We start from the raw sequence: 23,911 nt of genomic DNA on the forward strand, positions 1-23,911 counted from the left end.
CTACTCCCCTCCACGCACTGTACTACCTCTCCCCTCTCAACTCACTCTACTCTCCTCCACGCACTCTCCTACATCTCCCCTCTCATCTCACTCTACTCCCCTCCAAACACTCTCCTACCTCTCCCCTCTCATCTCACTCTACTTCCCACCACGCACTCTCCTACCTCTCCCCTCTCCACTCACTCTACTCCCATCCACGCACTCTCCTACCTCTCCCCTCTCATCTCACTCTACTCCCCTCCACGCACTGTACTACCTCTCCCCTCTCAACTCACTCTACTCTCCTCCACGCACTCTCCTACATCTCCCCTCTCATCTCACTCTACTCCCCTCCACACACTCTCCTACCTCTCCCCTCTCATTTCACTCTACTCCCCTCCACGCACTCTCCTACCTCTCCCCTCTCACCTCACTCTACTCTCCTCCACGCACTCTCCTATTTCTCTCCTCTCATCTCACTCTACTCCTCTCCACGCACTCTCCTACCTGTCCCCTCTCATTCCACTCTACTCCCGTCCACGCACTCTCCTAGCTCTCCCCTCTCATCTCACTCTTCTTCCCTCCACGCACTCTACTACCTCTCCCCTCTCAACTCACTCTACTCTCCTCCACGCACTCTCCTACATCTCCCCTCTCTTCCAACTCTGCTCCCCTCCACGCACTCTACTACCTCTCACCTCTCAACTCACTCTACTCGCCTCCATGCACTCCACTACCTCTCCCCTCTCATCTCACTCTACTCCCTTCCACACACTCTCCTACCTCTCATCTCACTCTACTCCCCTCCACGCGCTCCCCTGCCGCTCCCCTCCAATCTCACTCTCCTCCCCTCCATGCACTTTCCTACCTCTCCCCTCTCATCCCACTCTACTCCCCTACACGCACTCTCCTACCTCTACCCTCTCCATCCACTCTACTTCCCTCCACGCACTCTACTACATCTCCCCTCTCAACTCACTCTGCTCTCCTCTATGCACTCTCCTACCTCTCTCCTCTCATCTCACTCTTCTCCCCTCCAAACACTCCACTGCCTTTCGTCTGTCATCTCACTCTACTCCCCTCCACGCACTCCCCTGCCTCTCCCCTCTCATCTCACTCTACTCCCCTCCACGCACTCTCCTATTTCTCTCCTCTCATCTCACTCTACTCCCCTCCACGTACTCTCTTACCTCTCCGCTCTCATCTCACTATACTCCCCTCCACGCACTCTCCTAACTCTCCCCTCTCAGCTCACTCTACTCCCCTCCACGCATTCTCCTACCTCTCCCCTCTCACCTCACCCTACTCCCCTCCACGCACTCTCCTACCTCTCCCCTCTCAACTCACTCTTCTCCCCTCCAAACACTCCCCTGCCTCTTGTCTCTCAACTCACTCTACTCACCTCCACGCACTCTTGTGCCTCTTCCCTCTCATCTCACTCTACTCCCCTCCACGCACTCTCCTATTTCTCTCCTCTCATCTCACTATACTCCCCTCCACGCACTATCCTACTTCTCCCCTCTCAACTCACTCTACTCCCGTCCACACATTCCCCTGCCTTTCCCCTCTCATCTCACTCTATTCCCCTCCATGGATTCCCCTGCCCCTCTCCTCTCATCTCACTTTACTCCCCTCCACGCACTCTCCTACCTCTCCCCTCTCAACTCACTTTACTCCCCTCTGCGCACTCTCCTACCTCTCCCCTCTCAACTCACTCTACTCCCCTCCACGCACTCTCCTATTTCTCTCCTCTCATCTCACTCTACTCTCCTCCACGCACTCTCCCACCTCTCCCTTCTCAGCTCACTCTACTCCCCTCCACTCACTCTACTACCTCTCGCCTCTCAACTCACTCTACTCCCCTCCACGCACTCCCCTGTCTCTCCCTTCTCATCTCACTCTACTTCCCACCACGCACTCTCCTACCGCTCCCCTCTCATCTCACTCTACTCCCCTCCACACACTCTCCTACCTCTCCCCTAACATCTCACTCTTCTCCCCTCCACGCACTCCCGTGCCTCTCCCCTCTCATCCCACTCTACTCCCCTCCACGCACTCTCCTACCTGTCGACTCTCATCCCACTCTACTCCCCTCCACTCACTCTCCTACCTCTCCCCTCTCATCTCACTCTACTCCCCTCCATGCACTCTACTAACTCTACCCGCTCATCTCACTCTACTTCCCACCACGCACTCTCCTACCTCTCCCCTCTCATCTCACTCTTCTCCCCTCCAAACACTCCACTGCCTCTCGTCTGTCATCTCACTCTACTCCCCTCCACGCACTCTCGTACCTCTCCCTTCTCATCTCACTCTACTCCCCTCCACTCACTCTCCTACCTCTCCCCTCTCATCTCACTCTACTTCCCTCCACGCTCTCTCCTACCTCTCCCCTCTCACTTCACTCTACTCCCCTCCACGCACTCTCCTATTTCTCTCCTCTCATCTCACTCTACTCCCCTCCACGCACTCTCCCACCTCTCGACTCTCAACTCACTATACTCCTCTCCACACACTCTACTACCTGTCCCCTCTCATCCCACTCTACTCCCCTCCACTCACTCTCCTACCTCTCCCGTCTCAACTCACTCTACTCCCCTCCACGCACTCTCCTACCTCTCCTCTCTCATCCCACTCTACTCCCCTCCACGCACTCTCCTACCTCTCCCCTCTCATCCAACTCTACTCCCCTCCATGCAACTCTCCTACCTCTCCCCTCTCATCTCACTCTACTCCACTCCATTCACTCTCGTACCTCTCCCCTCTCATCTCACTCTACTCCCCTCCACTCACTCTCATACCTCTCCCCTCTCAACTCACTCTACTCCCCTCCACACACTCTCTTACCTCTCCCGTCTCATCCCACTCTACTTCCCTCTACGCACTCTACTACATCTCCCCTCACAACTCACTCTGCTCCCCTCCAAACACTCCACTGCCTCCCGTCTGTCATCTCACTCTACTCCCCTCCACGCAATCCCCTGCCTCTCCCCTCTCATCTCACTCTACTCCACGCACTCTCCTACCTCTCACCTCACTCTACTCCCCTCCACGCACTCTCATATTTCTCTCCTCTCATCTCACTCTACTCCCCTCCACGCACTCTCCCACCTCTCGACTCTCAACTCACTCTACTCCTCTCCACACACTCTCCTACCTGTCCCCTCTCATCCCACTCTACTCCCCTCCACTCACTCTCCTACCTCTCCCCTCCCAACTCACTCTACTCCCCTCCACGCACTCTCCTACCTCTCCTCTCTCATCCCACTCTACTCCCCTCGACGCACTCTCCTACCTCTCCCCTCTCATCCAACTCTACTCCCCTCCATGCAACTCTACTACCTCTCCCCTCTCAAATTACTCTTCTCACCTCCAAACACTTCCCTGCCTCTCGTCTCTCATCTCACTCTACTCCCCTCCACTCACTCTCATATTTCTCTCCTCTCATCCCACTCTACCCCCCTCCACTCACTCTCGTACCTCTCCCTTCTCATCTCACTCTACTCCCCTCCACGCACTCTCATATTTCTCTCCTCTCATCGCACTCTACTCCCCTCCACGCACTCTCCCACCTCTCGACTCTCAACTCACTCTACTCCTCTACACACACTCTCCTACCTCTCCTCTCTCATCCCACTCTACTCCCCTCCACGCACTCTCCTACCTCTCCTCTCTCATCCCACTCTACTCCCCTCCATGCACTCTCCTACCTTTCCTCTCTCATCCCACTCTACTCCCCTCTACGCACTCTCCGACCTCTCCCCTCTCATCCAACTCTACTCCCCTCCATGCAACTCTCCTACCTCTCCCCTCTCAAATCACTCTTCTCCCCTCCAAACACTTCCCTGCCTCTCGTCTCTCATCTCACTCTACTCCCCTCCAATCACTCTCGTACCTCTCCCATCTCATCTCACTATACTCCCTTCCACGCACTCTCCTACCTCACGCCTCTAAACTCACTCTCCTCCCCTCTACGCACTCTCCTACATCTCCCCTCTCTTCCAACTCTACTCCCATCCACACACTCTACTACCTCTCCCCTCTCAACTCACTCCACTCCCCTCCACACACTCCCCTGCCTCTCTCCTCTCATCTGACTCTGCTCCCCTCCAAGCATTCTCCTACCTCTCCCTTCTCATCTCACTCTACTCCCCTCCCCGCACTCCCCTGCCTTTCCCCTCTCATCTCACTCTATTCCCCTCCAAGTACTCCACTGCCTCTCTCCTCTCATCTCACTTTACTCACCTCCACGCACTCTCCTACCTCTCCCCTCTCATCTAACTTTACTCCCCTCCAAGCACTCCCCTGCCTCTTGTCTCTCAACTCACTCTACTCCCCTCCACGCACTCTTGTGCCTCTTCCCTCTCATCTCACTCTACTCCCCTCCATGCACTCTCCTACCTCTCCCCTCTCACCTCACTCTACTCCCGTCCACACACTCTCCTATCTCTCTCCGCTCATCTCACTCTACTACCCTCCACGAACTCCCCTGCCTCTCCTCTCCCATCCCACTCTACTCCTCTCCAAAAACTCTCCTACCTCTCGCATCTCAACTCACTCTCCTCCCCTGCACGCACTCTCCTACCTCTCCCTTCTCTTCCAACTCTACTCCCCTCCACGCACTCTACTACCTCTCATCTCACTCTTTTCCCCTCCAAGCACTCCCCTGCCTCTTGTCTCTCAACTCACTATACTCCCCTCCACGCAATCTTGTGCCTCTTCCCTCTCATCTCACTCTACTCCCCTCCACGTACTCTCCTACCCCTCCCCTCTCAACTCACTCTACTCCCCTCCACGCACTCTCCTACCTCTCACCTCCTCACTCTACTCCCCTCCATGCACTCTCCTATTTCTCTCCTCTCATCTCACTCTACTCCCCTCCACGCACTCTCCCACCTCTCGCCTCTCAACTCACTCTACTCCCCTCCACGCACTCTTCTACAACTCCCCTCTCTTCCAACTCTACTCCCTTCCACGCACTCTACTACCTCTCGCCTCTCAACTCACTCTACTCCCCTCCACACACTCTCCTACCTCTCCCCTCTCATCTCACTCTTCTCCCCTCCACGCACTTCCGTGCCTCTCCCCTCTCATCTCACTCTACTCCCCTCCACACACTCTCCTACCTGTCGACTCTCATCCCACTCTACTTCCCTCCACGCACGCTACTACATCTCCCCTCTCATCTCACTCTGCTCCCCTCAATGCACTCCACTACCTCTCCCCTCTCATCTCACTCTAATCCCCTCCACGCGCTCCCCTACCTCTCCCCTCTCATCTCACTCTACTTCCCTCCACTCACTCTCGTACCTCTCCCCTCTCATCTCACTCTACTCCCCTCCACGCACTCTCCTGCCTCTCCCCTCTCAGCTCACTCTACTCCCCTCCACGCACTCTCCTATTTATCTTCTCTCATATTCACTATACTCCCCTCCACGCACTCTCCAACCTCTCCCCTCTCAGCTCACTCTAGTCTCCTCCATGCACTCCCCTGCCTCTCTCCTCTCATATCACTCTACTCCCCTCCCCGCACTCCCCTGCCTTTTCCCTCTCATCTTACTCTATTCCCCTCCAAGTACTCCCCTGCCTCTCTCCTCTCATCTCAATTTACTCACCTCCACGCACTCTCCTACCTCTCGCCTCTCAACTCACTCTCCTCCCCTGCACGCACTCCCCTACCTCTCCCCTCTCTTCCAGCTCTACTCCCCTTATTGCACTCTCCTACCTCTCCCCTCTCATCTCACTCTTCTCCCCTCCAAACACTTCCCTGCCTCTCGTCTCTCAACTCACTCTACTCCCATCCACGCACTCCCCTGCCTCTCCCCTCTCATCTCACTCTACTTCCCTCCACACACTCTCCTACCTCTCCCCTCTCAGCTCACTATCCTCCACTCCACGCACTCTCCTACATTTCCCCTCTCTTCCAACTCTACTCCCCTCCACGCACTCTACTACCGCTCCCCTCTCAATTCACTCTACTCCCCTCCAAACACTCTACTACCTCTCCTCTCTCATCTCACTCTACTCCTCTCCACGCACTCTCCTACCTCTCCCCTCTCATCTCACTCTACTCCCCTCAACACACTCTCCTACCTCTCCCCTCTCAACTCACTCTACTCCCCTCCACGCTCTCTCCAACCTGTCCCCTCTCATTATACTGTACTCCCCTCCATGCACTCTCCTACCTCTCCCCTCTCAACTCACTCTACTTCCCTCCACGCACTCTACTACCTCTCCCCTCTCAACTCACTCTACTCTAATCCACGCACTCTCCTACATCTCCCCTTTCTTCCAACTCTACTCCCCTCCACGCACTCTACTACCTCTCGCCTCTCAACTCACTCTACTCTAATCCACGCACTCTCCTACATCTCCCCTTTCTTCCAACTCTATTCGCCTCCACGCACTCCCCTGCCTCTCCCCTCTCATCTCACTCTACTCCCCTCCACGCACTCTACTACCTCTCCCCTCTCATCTCACTCTACTCCCCTCCACGCACTCCCCTGCATCTCCCCTCTCATCTCACTCTACTCCCCTCAATGCACTCTCCTACCTGTCCCCTCTCATTCCACTCTACTCCTCTCCACGCACTCTCCTACCTCTCCCCACTCATCTCACTCTACTTCCCTCCACGCACTCTACTACCTCTCCCCTCTCAACTCACTCTACTCACCTCCACGCACCCTCCTACATCTCCCCTCTCTTCCAAATCTGCTCCTCTCCACGCACTCTACTACCTCTCACCTCTCAACTCACTCTACTCGCCTCCATGCACTCCACTACCCCTCCCCTTTCATCTCTCTCTACTCCCCTCCACGCACTCCCCTGCCTCTCCCCTCTCATCTCACTGTACTCCCCTCCACGCACTCTCCTATTTCGCTCCTCTCATCTCACTATACTCCCCTCCACGCACTCCCCTGCCTCTCTCCTCTCATCTCACTCTACTCCCCTCCCCGCACTCTCCTGCCTTTCCCCTCTCATCTCACTCTATTCCCCTCCAACGACTCCACTGCCTCTCTCCTATCATCTCACTTTACTGATCTCCACGCACTCTCCTACCTCTCCCCTCTCATCTCACTCTTCTCCCCTCCAAGCACTCCCCGGCCTCTTGTCTCTCAACTCACTCTACTGCACTCCACGCACTCTTGTGCCTCTCTCCTCTCATCTCACTCTACTCCCCTCCATGCACTCTCCTACCTCTCCCCTCTCATCTCACTCTACTCCCCTCCACGCACTCTCCTACCTCTCCCCTCTCATCTCACTCTACTCCCCTCCACGCACTCTCCTACCTCTCCCCTCTCATCTCACTCTTCTCCCCTCCACGCACTCTACTACCTCTCCCCGCTCATCCCACTCTACTCTCCTCCACGCACTCCCCTGCCTCTCTCCTCTCATCTCACTCTACTCCACTCCACGCATTCTCCTACCTCTCCACTCTCATCTCACTCTTCTCCCCTCCACGCACTCTCCTACCTCTCCACTCTCATCTCACTCTACTCCACTCCACGCACTCTCCTACCTCTCCACTCTCATCTCACTCTTCTCCCCTCCACGCACTCTCCTACCTCTCCACTCTCATCTCACTCTACTTCTCTCCACGCACTCTCCTACCTCTCCCCTCTCATCTCACTCTACTCCCCTCCACACACTCTCCTACCTCTCCCCTCTCAACTCACTCTACTCCCCTGCACGCTCTCTCCTACCTGCCCCCTCTCATTCCACTCTACTCCCTTCCACGCACTCTCCTACCTCTTCCTTCTCATCTCACTCTACTTCCCTCCACGCACTCTACTACATCTCCCCGCTCATCCCACTCTACTCTCCCCCACGCACTCCCCTGCCTCTCTCCTCTTATCTCACTCTACTCTCCTCCACGCACTCTCCTACCTCTCCACTCTCATCTCACTCTACTTCCCTCCACGCACTCTACTACCTCTCCTCTCTCAACTCACTCTACTCTCCTCCACGCACTCCCGTGCCTCTCCCCTCTCATCTCACTCTACTCCCCTCCACGCACCCTCCCACCTCTCGCCTCTCATCTCACTCTACTCCCCTCCCCGCACTCTCCTACCTCCCCCCTCTCATCTCACTCTACTCCCCTCCAACCACTCCCCTGCCTCTCGTCTCACTCTACTCCTCTCCACGCACTCTCCTACCTCTCCCCTCTCATCTCACTCTACTTCACCTCCACGCACTCTACTACCTCTCCCCTCTCAACTCACTCTACTCTCCTCCACGCACTGTCCTGCATCTCCTCTCTCTTTCAACTCTGCTCCCCTCCACGCACTCTACTACCTCTCACTTCTCAACTCACTCTACTCCCCTCCACGCACTGTACTACCTCTCCCCTCTCAACTCACTCTACTCTCCTCCACGCACTCTCCTACATCTCCCCTCTCATCTCACTCTACTCCCCTCCAAACACTCTCCTACCTCTCCCCTCTCATCTCACTCTACTTCCCACCACGCACTCTCCTACCTCTCCCCTCTCCACTCACTCTACTCCCATCCACGCACTCTCCTACCTCTCCCCTCTCATCTCACTCTACTCCCCTCCACGCACTGTACTACCTCTCCCCTCTCAACTCACTCTACTCTCCTCCACGCACTCTCCTACATCTCCCCTCTCATCTCACTCTACTCCCCTCCACACACTCTCCTACCTCTCCCCTCTCATTTCACTCTACTCCCCTCCACGCACTCTCCTACCTCTCCCCTCTCACCTCACTCTACTCTCCTCCACGCACTCTCCTATTTCTCTCCTCTCATCTCACTCTACTCCTCTCCACGCACTCTCCTACCTGTCCCCTCTCATTCCACTCTACTCCCGTCCACGCACTCTCCTAGCTCTCCCCTCTCATCTCACTCTTCTTCCCTCCATGCACTCTACTACCTCTCCCCTCTCAACTCACTCTACTCTCCTCCACGCACTCTCCTACATCTCCCCTCTCTTCCAACTCTGCTCCCCTCCACGCACTCTACTACCTCTCACCTCTCAACTCACTCTACTCGCCTCCATGCACTCCACTACCTCTCCCCTCTCATCTCACTCTACTCCCTTCCACACACTCTCCTACCTCTCATCTCACTCTACTCCCCTCCACGCGCTCCCCTGCCGCTCCCCTCCAATCTCACTCTCCTCCCCTCCATGCACTTTCCTACCTCTCCCCTCTCATCCCACTCTACTCCCCTACACGCACTCTCCTACCTCTACCCTCTCCATCCACTCTACTTCCCTCCACGCACTCTACTACATCTCCCCTCTCAACTCACTCTGCTCTCCTCTATGCACTCTCCTACCTCTCTCCTCTCATCTCACTCTTCTCCCCTCCAAACACTCCACTGCCTTTCGTCTGTCATCTCACTCTACTCCCCTCCACGCACTCCCCTGCCTCTCCCCTCTCATCTCACTCTACTCCCCTCCACGCACTCTCCTATTTCTCTCCTCTCATCTCACTCTACTCCCCTCCACGTACTCTCTTACCTCTCCGCTCTCATCTCACTATACTCCCCTCCACGCACTCTCCTAACTCTCCCCTCTCAGCTCACTCTACTCCCCTCCACGCATTCTCCTACCTCTCCCCTCTCACCTCACCCTACTCCCCTCCACGCACTCTCCTACCTCTCCCCTCTCAACTCACTCTTCTCCCCTCCAAACACTCCCCTGCCTCTTGTCTCTCAACTCACTCTACTCACCTCCACGCACTCTTGTGCCTCTTCCCTCTCATCTCACTCTACTCCCCTCCACGCACTCTCCTATTTCTCTCCTCTCATCTCACTATACTCCCCTCCACGCACTATCCTACTTCTCCCCTCTCAACTCACTCTACTCCCGTCCACACATTCCCCTGCCTTTCCCCTCTCATCTCACTCTATTCCCCTCCATGGATTCCCCTGCCCCTCTCCTCTCATCTCACTTTACTCCCCTCCACGCACTCTCCTACCTCTCCCCTCTCAACTTACTTTACTCCCCTCTGCGCACTCTCCTACCTCTCCCCTCTCAACTCACTCTACTCCCCTCCACGCACTCTCCTATTTCTCTCCTCTCATCTCACTCTACTCTCCTCCACGCACTCTCCCACCTCTCCCCTCTCAGCTCACTCTACTCCCCTCCACTCACTCTACTACCTCTCGCCTCTCAACTCACTCTACTCCCCTCCACGCACTCCCCTGTCTCTCCCTTCTCATCTCACTCTACTTCCCACCACGCACTCTCCTACCGCTCCCCTCTCATCTCACTCTACTCCCCTCCACACACTCTCCTACCTCTCCCCTAACATCTCACTCTTCTCCCCTCCACGCACTCCCGTGCCTCTCCCCTCTCATCCCACTCTACTCCCCTCCACGCACTCTCCTACCTGTCGACTCTCATCCCACTCTACTCCCCTCCACTCACTCTCCTACCTCTCCCCTCTCATCTCACTCTACTCCCCTCCATGCACTCTACTACCTCTACCCGCTCATCTCACTCTACTTCCCACCACGCACTCTCCTACCTCTCCCCTCTCATCTCACTCTTCTCCCCTCCAAACACTCCACTGCCTCTCGTCTGTCATCTCACTCTACTCCCCTCCACGCACTCTCGTACCTCTCCCTTCTCATCTCACTCTACTCCCCTCCACTCACTCTCCTACCTCTCCCCTCTCATCTCACTCTACTTCCCTCCATGCTCTCTCCTACCTCTCCCCTCTCACTTCACTCTACTCCCCTCCACGCACTCTCCTATTTCTCTCCTCTCATCTCACTCTACTCCCCTCCACGCACTCTCCCACCTCTCGACTCTCAACTCACTATACTCCTCTCCACACACTCTACTACCTGTCCCCTCTCATCCCACTCTACTCCCCTCCACTCACTCTCCTACCTCTCCCGTCTCAACTCACTCTACTCCCCTCCACGCACTCTCCTACCTCTCCTCTCTCATCCCACTCTACTCCCCTCCACGCACTCTCCTACCTCTCCCCTCTCATCCAACTCTACTCCCCTCCATGCAACTCTCCTACCTCTCCCCTCTCATCTCACTCTACTCCCCTCCATTCACTCTCGTACCTCTCCCCTCTCATCTCACTCTACTCCCCTCCACTCACTCTCATACCTCTCCCCTCTCAACTCACTCTACTCCCCTCCACACACTCTCTTACCTCTCCCGTCTCATCCCACTCTACTTCCCTCTACGCACTCTACTACATCTCCCCTCACAACTCACTCTGCTCCCCTCCAAACACTCCACTGCCTCCCGTCTGTCATCTCACTCTACTCCCCTCCACGCACTCCCCTGCCTCTCCCCTCTCATCTCACTCTACTCCACGCACTCTCCTACCTCTCACCTCACTCTACTCCCCTCCACGCACTCTCATATTTCTCTCCTCTCATCTCACTCTACTCCCCTCCACGCACTCTCCCACCTCTCGACTCTCAACTCACTCTACTCCTCTCCACACACTCTCCTACCTGTCCCCTCTCATCCCACTCTACTCCCCTCCACTCACTCTCCTACCTCTCCCCTCCCAACTCACTCTACTCCCCTCCACGCACTCTCCTACCTCTCCTCTCTCATCCCACTCTACTCCCCTCGACGCACTCTCCTACCTCTCCCCTCTCATCCAACTCTACTCCCCTCCATGCAACTCTCCTACCTCTCCCCTCTCAAATTACTCTTCTCACCTCCAAACACTTCCCTGCCTCTCGTCTCTCATCTCACTCTACTCCTCTCCACTCACTCTCATATTTCTCTCCTCTCATCCCACTCTACCCCCCTCCACTCACTCTCGTACCTCTCCCTTCTCATCTCACTCTACTCCCCTCCACGCACTCTCATATTTCTCTCCTCTCATCTCACTCTACTCCCCTCCACGCACTCTCCCACCTCTCGACTCTCAACTCACTCTACTCCTCTACACACACTCTCCTACCTCTCCTCTCTCATCCCACTCTACTCCCCTCCACGCACTCTCCTACCTCTCCTCTCTCATCCCACTCTACTCCCCTCCATGCACTCTCCTACCTTTCCTCTCTCATCCCACTCTACTCCCCTCTACGCACTCTCCGACCTCTCCCCTCTCATCCAACTCTACTCCCCTCCATGCAACTCTCCTACCTCTCCCCTCTCAAATCACTCTTCTCCCCTCCAAACACTTCCCTGCCTCTCGTCTCTCATCTCACTCTACTCCCCTCCAATCACTCTCGTACCGCTCCCATCTCATCTCACTATACTCCCTTCCACGCACTCTCCTACCTCACGCCTCTAAACTCACTCTCCTCCCCTCTACGCACTCTCCTACATCTCCCCTCTCTTCCAACTCTACTCCCATCCACACACTCTACTACCTCTCCCCTCTCAACTCACTCCACTCCCCTCCACACACTCCCCTGCCTCTCTCCTCTCATCTGACTCTGCTCCCCTCCAAGCACTCTCCTACCTCTCCCTTCTCATCTCACTCTACTCCCCTCCCCGCACTCCCCTGCCTTTCCCCTCTCATCTCACTCTATTCCCCTCCAAGTACTCCACTGCCTCTCTCCTCTCATCTCACTTTACTCACCTCCACGCACTCTCCTACCTCTCCCCTCTCATCTAACTTTACTCCCCTCCAAGCACTCCCCTGCCTCTTGTCTCTCAACTCACTCTACTCCCCTCCACGCACTCTTGTGCCTCTTCCCTCTCATCTCACTCTACTCCCCTCCATGCACTCTCCTACCTCTCCCCTCTCACCTCACTCTACTCCCGTCCACACACTCTCCTACCTCCCTCCGCTCATCTCACTCTACTACCCTCCACGAACTCCCCTGCCTCTCCTCTCCCATCCCACTCTACTCCTCTCCAAAAACTCTCCTACCTCTCGCATCTCAACTCACTCTCCTCCCCTGCACGCACTCTCCTACCTCTCCCTTCTCTTCCAACTCTACTCCCCTCCACGCACTCTACTACCTCTCATCTCACTCTTCTCCCCTCCAAGCACTCCCCTGCCTCTTGTCTCTCAACTCACTCTACTCCCCTCCACGCAATCTTGTGCCTCTTCCCTCTCATCTCACTCTACTCCCCTCCACGTACTCTCCTACCCCTCCCCTCTCAACTCACTCTACTCCCCTCCACGCACTCTCCTACCTCTCACCTCCTCACTCTACTCCCCTCCATGCACTCTCCTATTTCTCTCCTCTCATCTCACTCTACTCCCCTCCACGCACTCTCCCACCTCTCGCCTCTCAACTCACTCTACTCCCCTCCACGCACTCTTCTACAACTCCCCTCTCTTCCAACTCTACTCCCCTCCACGCACTCTACTACCTCTCGCCTCTCAACTCACTCTACTCGCCTCCACACACTCTCCTACCTCTCCCCTCTCATCTCACTCTTCTCCCCTCCACGCACTTCCGTGCCTCTCCCCTCTCATCTCACTCTACTCCCCTCCACACACTCTCCTACCTGTCGACTCTCATCCCACTCTACTTCCCTCCACGCACGCTACTACATCTCCCCTCTCATCTCACTCTGCTCCCCTCAATGCACTCCACTACCTCTCCCCTCTCATCTCACTCTAATCCCCTCCACGCGCTCCCCTACCTCTCCCCTCTCATCTCACTCTACTTCCCTCCACTCACTCTCGTACCTCTCCCCTCTCATCTCACTCTACTCCCCTCCACGCACTCTCCTGCCTCTCCCCTCTCAGCTCACTCTACTCCCCTCCACGCACTCTCCTATTTATCTTCTCTCATATTCACTATACTCCCCTCCACGCACTCTCCAACCTCTCCCCTCTCAGCTCACTCTAGTCTCCTCCATGCACTCCCCTGCCTCTCTCCTCTCATATCACTCTACTCCCCTCCCCGCACTCCCCTGCCTTTTCCCTCTCATCTTACTCTATTCCCCTCCAAGTACTCCCCTGCCTCTCTCCTCTCATCTCAATTTACTCACCTCCACGCACTCTCCTACCTCTCGCCTCTCAACTCACTCTCCTCCCCTGCACGCACTCCCCTACCTCTCCCCTCTCTTCCAGCTCTACTCCCCTTATTGCACTCTCCTACCTCTCCCCTCTCATCTCACTCTTCTCCCCTCCAAACACTTCCCTGCCTCTCGTCTCTCAACTCACTCTACTCCCATCCACGCACTCCCCTGCCTCTCCCCTCTCATCTCACTCTACTCCCCTCCACACACTCTCCTACCTCTCCCCTCTCAGCTCACTATCCTCCACTCCACGCACTCTCCTACATTTCCCCTCTCTTCCAACTCTACTCCCCTCCACGCACTCTACTACCGCTCCCCTCTCAATTCACTCTACTCCCCTCCAAACACTCTACTACCTCTCCCCTCTCATCTCACTCTACTTCACACCACGCACTCTCCTACCTCTCCCCTCTCATATCACTCTTCTCCCCTCCACATACTCCCGTGCCTCTCCCCTCTCATTTCACTCTACTCCCCTCCATTCACTCTCGTACCTCTCCCCTCTCATCTCACTCTACTCCACTCCACTCACTCTCATACCTCTCCGCTCTCAACTCACTCTACTCCCCTCCACACACTCTCCTACCTCTCTCCTCTTATCTCACTCTACTCCCCTCCACGCACTTTCCTACCTCTCTCCTCTCATCCCACTCTACTCCCCTCCACGCACTCTCCTACCTGTCGACTCTCATCCCACTCTACTCCCCTCCACTCACTCTCCTACCTCTCCCCTCTCATCTCACTCTACTTACCTCCACGCACTCTACTACATCGCCCCTCTCAACTCACTCTGCTCCCGTCAATGCACTCTCCTACCTCTCCCCTCTCATCTCACTCTTCTCCCCTCCAAACACTCCACTGCCTCTCGTCTGTCATCTCACTCTACTCCCCTCCACGCACTCCCCTGCCTCTCCCCTCTCATCTCACTCTACTCCCCTCCACTCACTCTCATATTTCTCTCCTCTCATCCCACTCTACTCCCCTCCACTCACTCTCGTACCTCTCCCTTCTCATCTCACTCTACTCCCCTCCACGCACTCTCATATTTCTCTCCTCTCATCTCACTCTACTCCTCTCCACGCACTCTCCCACCTCTCCTCTCTCATCCCACTCTACTCCCCTCCACGCACTCTCCTACCTTTCCTCTCTCATCCCACTCTACTCCCCTCTACGCACTCTCCTACCTTTCCTCTCTCATCCCACTCTACTCCCCTCTACGCACTCTCCTACCTCTCCCCTCTCATCCAACTCTACTCCCCTCCATGCAACTCTCCTACCTCTCCCCTCTCAAATCACTCTTCTCCCCTCCAAACACTTCCCTGCCTCTCGTCTCTCATCTCACTCTACTCCCCTCCAATCACTCTCGTACCTCTCCCATCTCATCTCACTATACTCCCCTCCACGCACTCTCCTACCTCTCCCCTCTCAGCTCACTCTACTCCCTTCCACGCACTCTCCTACCTCACGCCTCTGAACTCACTCTCCTCCCCTCTACGCACTCTCCTACATCTCCCCTCTCTTCCAACTCTACTCCCCTCCACACACTCTACTACATCTCCCCTCTCAACTCACTCCACTCCCCTCCACACACTCCCCTGCCTCTCTCCTCTCATCTGACTCTGCTCCCCTCCAAGCACTCTCCTACCTCTCCCTTCTCATCTCACTCTACTCCCCTCCCCGCACTCCCCTGCCTTTCCCCTCTCATCTCACTCTATTCCCCTCCAAGTACTCCACTGCCTCTCTCCTCTCATCTCACTTTACTCACCTCCACGCACTCTCCTACCTCTCCCCTCTCATCTCACTTTACTCCCCTCCAAGCACTCCCCTGCCTCTTGTCTCTCAACTCACTCTACTCCCCTCCACGCACTCTTGTGCCTCTTCCCTCTCATCTCACTCTACTCCCCTCCATGCACTCTCCTACCTCTCCCCTCTCACCTCACTCTACTCCCGTCCACACACTCTCCTACCTCTCTCCGCTCATCTCAATCTACTACCCTCCACGAACTCCCCTGCCTCTCCTCTCCCATCCCACTCTACTCCTCTCCAAAAACTCTCCTACCTCTCGCCTCTCAACTCACTCTCCTCCCCTGCACGCACTCTCCTACCTCTCCCTTCTCTTCCAACTCTACTCCCCTCCACGCACTCTACTACCTCTCATCTCACTCTTCTCCCCTCCAAGCACTCCCCTGCCTCTTGTCTCTCAACTCACTCTAATCCCCTCCACGCACTCTTGTGCCTCTTCCCTCTCATCTCACTCTACTCCCCTCCACGTACTCTCCTACCCCTCCACTCTCAACTCACTCTACTCCCCTCCACGCACTCTCCTACCTCTCCCCTCTCACCTCCTCACTCTACTCCCCTCCATGCACTCTCCTATTTCTCTCCTCTCAACTCACTCTACTCCCGTCCACGCACTCTCCTACCTCTCCCCTCTCATCTCACTCTTCTCCCCTCCACGCACTTCCGTGCCTCTCCCCTCTCATCTCACTCTACTCCCCTCCACACACTCTCCTACCTGTCGACTCTCATCCCACTCTACTTCCCTCCACGCACGCTACTACATCTCCCCTCTCATCTCACTCTGCTCCCCTCAATGCACTCCACTACCTCTCCCCTCTCATGTCACTCTAATCCCCTCCACGCGCTCCCCTACCTCTCCCCTCTCATCTCACTCTACTTCCCTCCACTCACTCTCGTACCTCTCCCCTCTCATCTCACTCTACTCCCCCCCACGCACTCTCCTGCCTCTCCCCTCTCAGCTCACTCTACTCCCCTCCACGCACTCTCCTATTTATCTCCTCTCATATTCACTATACTCCCCTCCACGCACTCTCCAACCTCTCCCCTCTCAGCTCACTCTAGTCTCCTCCATGCACTCCCCTGCCTCTCTCCTCTCATGTCACTCTACTCCCCTCCCCGCACTCCCCTGCCTTTTCCCTCTCATCTCACTCTATTCCCTTCAAGTACTCCCCTGCCTCTCTCCTCTCATCTCAATTTACTCACCTCCACGCACTCTCCTACCTCTCGACTCTCAACTCACTCTCCTCCCCTGCACGCACTCCCCTACCTCTCCCCTCTCTTCAAGCTCTACTCCCCTCTTCGCACTCTCCTACCTCTCCCCTCTCATCTCACTCTTCTCCCCTCCAAACACTTCCCTGCCTCTCGTCTCTCAACTCACTCTACTCCCATCGACGCACTCCCCTGCCTCTCCCCTCTCATCTCACTCTACTCCCCTCCACTCACTCTCGTACCTCTCCCCTCTCATCTCACTCTACTCCTTTCCAAACACTCTACTACCTTTCCCCTCTCATCTCACTCTACTTCCCACCACGCACTCTCCTACCTCTCCCCTCTCATATCACTCTTCTCCCCTCCACATACTCCCGTGCCTCTCCCCTCTCATCTCACTCTACTCCCCTCCATTCACTCTCGTACCTCTCCCCTCTCATCTCACTCTACTCCACTCCACTCACTCTCATACCTCTCCGCTCTCAACTCACTCTACTCCCCTCCACACACTCTCCTACCTCTCTCCTCTTATCTCACTCTACTCCCCTCCACGCACTTTCCTACCTCTCCCCTCTCATCCCACTCTACTCCCCTCCACGCACCCTCCTACCTGTCGACTCTCATCCCACTCTACTCCCCTCCACTCACTCTCCTACCTCTCCCCTCTCATCTCACTCTACTTCCCTCAACGCACTCTACTACATCTCCCCTCTCAACTCACTCTGCTCCCGTCAATGCACTCTCCTACCTCTCCCCTCTCATCTCACTCTTCTCCCCTCCAAACACTCCACTGCCTCTCGTCTGTCATCTCACTCTACTCCCCTCCACGCACTCCCCTGCCTCTCCCCTCTCATCTCACTCTACTCCCCTCCACTCACTCTCATATTTCTCTCCTCTCATCCCACTCTACTCCCTTCCACTCACTCTCGTACCTCTCCCTTCTCATCTCACTCTACTCCCCTCCACGCACTCTCATATTTCTCTCCTCTCATCTCACTCTACTCCCCTCCACGCACTCTCCCACCTCTCGACTCTCAACTCACTCTACTCCTCTCCACACACTCTCCTACCTCTCCTCTCTCATCCCACTCTACTCCCCTCGACGCACTCTCCTACCTCTCCTCTCTCATCCCACTCTACTCCCCTCCACGCACTCTCCTACCTCTCCTCTCTCATCCCACTCTACTCCCCTCTACGCACTCTCCTACCTTTCCTCTCTCATCCCACTCTACTCCCCTCTACGCACTCTCCTACCTCTCCCCTCTCATCCACCTCTACTCCCCTCCATGCAACTCTTCTACCTCTCCCCTCTCAAATCACTCTTCTCCCCTCCAAACACTTCCCTGCCTCTCGTCTCTCATCTCACTCTACTCCCCTCCAATCACTTTCGTACCTCTCCCCTCTCATCTCACTATACTCCCCTCCATGCACTCTCCTACCTCTCCCCTCTCAGCTCACTCCACTCCCTTCCACGCACTCTCCTACCTCACGCCTCTGAACTCACTCTCCTCCCCTCTACGCACTCTCCTACATCTCCCCTCTCTTCCAACTCTACTCCCCTCCACACACTCTACTACCTCTCCCCTCTCAACTCACTCCACTCCCCTCCACACACTCTCCTGCCTCTCTCCTCTCATCTGACTCTGCTCCCCTCCAAGCACTCTCCTACCTCTCCCTTCTCATCTCACTCTACTCCCCTCCCCGCACTCCCCTGCCTTTCCCCTCTCATCTCACTCTATTCCCCTCCAAGTACTCCCCTGCCTCTCTCCTCTCATCTCACTTTACTCACCTCCACGCACTCTCCTACCTCTCCCCTCTCATCTCACTTTACTCCCCTCCAAGCACTCCCCTGCCTCTTGTCTCTCAACTCACTCTACTCCCCTCCACGCACTCTTGTGCCTCTTCCCTCTCATCTCACTCTACTCCCCTCCATGCACTCTCCTACCTCTCCCCTCTCACCTCACTCTACTCCCCTCTACGCACTCTCCTACCTCTCTCCGCTCATCTCACTCTACTACCCTCCACGAACTCCCCTGCCTCTCCTCTCCCATCCCACTCTACTCCTCTCCAAAAACTCTCCTACCTCTCACCTCTCAACTCACTCTCCTCCCCTGCACGCACTCTCCTACCTCTCATCTCACTCTTCTCCCCTCCAAGCACTCCCCTGCCTCTTGTCTCTCATCTCACTCTACTTCCCTCCACTCACTCTCGTACCTCTCCCCTCTCATCTCACTCTACTCCCCTCCACGTACTCTCCTACCCCTCCCCTCTCAACTTTCTCTACTCCCCTCCACACACTCTCCTACCTCTCCCCTCTCATCTCACTCTTCTCCCCTCCACGCACTTCCGTGCCTCTCCCCTCTCATCTCACTCTACTCCCCTCCACACACTCTCCTACCTGTCGACTCTCATCCCACTCTACTTCCCTCCACGCACGCTACTACATCTCCCCTCTCATCTCACTCTGCTCCCCTCAATGCACTCCACTACCTCTCCCCTCTCATCTCACTCTAATCCCTTCCACGCGCTCCCCTACCTCTCCCCTCTCATCTCACTCTACTTCCCTCCACTCACTCTCGTACCTCTCCCCTCTCATCTCACTCTACTCCCCTCCACGCACTCTCCTGCCTCTCCCCTCTCAGCTCACTCTACTCCCCTCCACGCACTCTCCTATTTATCTCCTCTCATATTCACTATACTCCCCTCCACGCACTCTCCAACCTCCCCCCTCTCAGCTCACTCTACTCCCCTCCACGCACTCTCCTACCTCTCCCCTCTCAGCTCACTCTAGTCTCCTCCATGCACTCCCCTGCCTCTCTCCTCTCATGTCACTCTACTCCCCTCCCCGCACTCCCCTGCCTTTTCCCTCTCATCTCACTCTATTCCCCTCCAAGTACTCCCCTGCCTCTCTCCTCTCATCTCAATTTACTCACCTCCACGCACTCTCCTACCTCTCGCCTCTCAACTCACTCTTCTCCCCTGCACGCACTCCCCTACCTCTCCCCTCTCATCTCACTCTTCTCCCTTCCAAACACTTCCCTGCCTCTCGTCTCTCAACTCACTCTACTCCCATCCACGCACTCCCCTGCCTCTCCCCTCTCATCTCACTCTACTCCCCTCCACTCACTATCGTACCTCTCCCCTCTCATCTCACTCTACTCCCCTCCACACACTCTCCTACCTCTCCCCTCTCAGCTCACTATCCTCCACTCCACGCACTCTCCTACCTCTCCCCTCTCTTCCAACTCTACTCCCCTCCACGCACTCTACTACCTCTCCCCTCTCATCTCACTCTACTCCCCTCCACACACTCTCCTACCTCTCCCCTCTCAGCTCACTATCCTCCACTCCACGCACTCTCCTACATTTCCCCTCTCTTCCAACTCTATTCCCCTCCACGCACTCTACTACCGCTCCCCTCTCATCTCACTCCTACTCCCCTCCAAACACTCTCCTACCTCTCCCCTCTCATCTCACTATACTCCCCTTCACGCACTCTCCTACCCCTCCCCTCTCAACTCACTCTTCTCCCCTCCACGCACTCTCCTACCTCTCCCCTCTCATCTCACTCTACTCCCCTCCACGCACTCTCTGCTCCAACATCCAATGCTTGCAGTCGAAGTGCTCCGTTCAACCTTTGGTCCGTGGCGGGGGGAGGGGTGGAGGGTCACTCATTCTTCTCTGCTATGCCCATTGTCTGGAATGCCCTAACCTCTGACCAACTAACCCCCCCCCCCACCTCTCTATCAAATCAACGCACCCACTGTCTCTCTACAGCTTCTCGAGATGTGATCGCAATTAGTCTCCGAACCACGGCTGCCTCCCTCTCCACGAAAATAAAACAACAAAAAATGGAATGAACCGGAAGGAGAGGAATACCTAACGGACAATGCCTTGAGGACGACGTCACAAGAGCGATCGAAAGATGTGGCCACTGCTTGGGCATTTGGCACAACAGTGGAAACAAATGACGAAATGTGCAGTGAACAAGTGGGAGACTTGGACTTTTTTCAAGCTATTCACGTACATTTGTTATCATGTTACAGTGCGTTATCCGTTCTTTTTCCATTAAAAAACGATAGTCCCATTTTAGTATAACACATTTTAAGCACCTTGTGCTATAGACTAACTGTACTACCAGGCTTCGCTCGGGACTTGGATCCACCACGCCCGGCCGCCTTTGTCCCCCCCAGTGGCGATGTTCACACACCACAGCAGTTAGTCGTTTGAGGCTGGGGAGGCCCAGGACCGGTTAAAATAATCGTCATCGGTGGTGGCCGTGAGCGGGAATCGAACTCAGGTCGCCGGGTTCGTAGCACGGCGCGCTAACCACTACACTACAATGCGTTACGCTTTCACATGCGTGGGTCACGTGACAGATTTGATGTCCAACTCACTTGCCGTGCAAAAAATAAATGCATTATTGAGCTCCCCCCCCCCCCCCCAAAAAGAAAAAAATATATTTTTATAATTTTTGCATGGTGTACAGTCTGGAAAGTACCCCCATGGCAAATTTCCAGTTTGTTGCATGTCAGGAAGTACGCTAAACATTTTGAACAGACACACATTCACAAATTTCCCTTTTATATGTATGGAGATAAGCAGACAATTAGCTGTCTTCGCATAGCTGTGTCCACAATATAAATATATACATATGACAAAAAAGTGGTTTTGCACATCCCATCAGCCGCACGGCCTTCTGAGAGTGTATCTCGGCAGCGGCATTGGTAATCAAGACAAACAAACCCTAGACCCGTTTCGACATTCAGTGTCTCATCGGCAGCAGAGACAGGTTTTGCTTGAATCAACGGTGATGAACTGTCAGGTGTCTACTGTATAGGCAAGCAATCCGGTTTGCTTTAAAAAAAAAAGGATACAGATATATTATAATTGGCACATTTGCCCATGGTGTGACAACTTAACTTAGCTCTGGCGGGTGGTGGAGGGTTCTGGTTAAAAATCGACATGTAACACACGACGATTTGACCAGAAATAGACTAATTTTTTTTATCATAATACTGTATTGGCCGTAAAGGCAGCCCACGCATAAAAAATAACGATTTCACCTCAACATCGGCAAGTGAAATCATCCAGCCACGTGGCTCATGCGGTTGTTGACTTCAACCCATCATCCTTCCCTATTTCCGGGGTCGATAAAATTAGTACAACTTTGTGAGAAAGTCAACAGTGGATATGGATAGACTTGACCCCCCCCCCGCCATCGAACAAAGACGGTCACTGCATCGCGCACTTTCAGATGCGCTTTTGCGGCCGTCTGGAACGCTCTTCCTTTCGATATTAGGAAGCCAATGGAGCTATGTACTTTTAAATCGAGATTGAAAACGAATTTCTTTAAAACTGCTTTTTGTGTTTGGTTTGTTGTCCGTCTCCGCACCTCCGATTAGCACGGTTAGCTACGCACGGTGCGAAGAAAGTTTAACATACATACAAAGGCTCAAAACGTCAAGCGACCTGCAACAAACAGCACTATTATCAAAGTTGTAGTCGATAACAACATCTGCTGCTGTGTATGTCGAAGTGAAGTTAGCAGAGGTATCTGTGTTGATACCGAGGTTATGAAGCCACTCAGCGGTCTCTTTGGAGGCTGGGTGAATCTCGGTGACATTGCCCGCGAATCGGCGGTGCAGGAGGCAGTGTGGGATCAGCTAATCTATGGTCTGTGAATCGGAGGTGCAGGAGGCAGTGTGGGATCAGCTGATCTATGGTCTGTGATTTGGAGGTGCAGGAGGCAGTGTGGGATCAGCTGATCTATGGTCTGTGATTTGGAGGTGCAGGAGGCAGTGTGGGATCAGCTGATCCACGGTCTGTGAATCGGAGGTGCAGGGAGCAGTGTGGGATCATCTGATCTATGGTCTGTGAATCGGAGGTGCAGGAGGCAGTGTGGGATCAGCTGATCATGGTCTGTTATTTGGAGGTGCAGGAGGCAGTGTGGGATCATCTGATCTATGGTCTGTGAATCGGAGGTGCAGGAGGCAGTGTGGGATCAGCTGATCTATGGTCTGTGATTTGGAGGTGCAGGGAGCAGTGTGGGATCAGCTGATCCATGGTCTGTGAATCGGAGGTGCAGGGAGCAGTGTGGGATCAGCTGATCCACGGTCTGGCTCTAGTGACCACATGAGTCACGTTGCGGACCGCTCTTCATTTTACGTTGACGGAGGAGGTAACCGCATCTGCCGTGCCCTGTTGTGCAGCGGTTCCGTGCTGACCACAGATCGCTGGTGTTAGGGGGTCGAACCCCGGGAGTAGTCGAATAGCTGACAAACTGCCTTTGCTAACCTCCCCCTCGCTGTCTCCTCGCTGTCTCCTCTGACCCCTCCGCAGCTCGGCACGATGCTCAACGAGATGGAGAACAAGGTGAACGTGCCGCGCTGGTCCGTGGTGGCCGCGCGGGAACCCGGCGCCGAACTTCACTCGACGGCCAGCGGCTCGTCCGTGGCCATGCTCACGGAAGAGGGGGCCCGCGGGGAGCCGTGCTGCGACCCGGGCCGCCGACTCGTGGCCGCGTTCTGCGGAGGGGCGCTGCTGCTCGCCCTCGTGCTCGCCGCAGCCGTGGTCATGTTCGCATGAGACGGGGGGGGGGGGGGTGGGGGTGAACGGGGGGGGGGGGCGCAGGGGTGGGAAGGGGGGTCAAGAAATCGATTTCAACCAAACTAAACCAATATCCCGATTTCTGAGCACAGGACGCAAAGGCCCTACCCCCCCCCCCAAAAAAAAAATCGCCCAGCGGCCAGCATCAAGCGGCACTATACAATGCACGTTAGACAAGGGATACGTACGGTGCAAAAGAAGTTCAACATACATACTATATACGTCAGGGTGTGTGACGTCAGGAGGAGGAGGAGTAAAGGAGGTCAATAGAGCAGAGCAGTTGGATTAGACCGTCCAGGTGCAAGTCGTGACCCCCCCCCCCTCCGCCTCTGTCCAACCCCCCCCCCCCCACACCGCCCCACGCACTTTACAGCC

General features: G+C 55.3%; 1 protein-coding gene across 1 annotated transcript in view; it reads left to right on the forward strand.

Annotated features, from left to right (window-relative positions):
- The window catches only part of RGS9BP (regulator of G protein signaling 9 binding protein), a 56,731-nt gene extending 33,216 nt beyond the window's left edge, over window positions 1–23,515 (forward strand). The window contains exon 2 of the mRNA XM_076069540.1: window positions 23,270–23,515. Coding sequence (XP_075925655.1) covers window positions 23,270–23,515 — 246 coding nt within the window. The remainder of the gene's footprint in view (window positions 1–23,269) is intronic.
- The last annotated feature ends 396 nt before the right edge of the window (window positions 23,516–23,911 follow it).

Source organism: Petromyzon marinus, chromosome 25, assembly GCF_048934315.1.
Source record: "Petromyzon marinus isolate PM22_M1 ecotype Great Lakes invasive population chromosome 25, UKy_Petmar_22M1.pri1.0, whole genome shotgun sequence".
Lineage (NCBI taxonomy): Eukaryota > Metazoa > Chordata > Hyperoartia > Petromyzontiformes > Petromyzontidae > Petromyzon > Petromyzon marinus.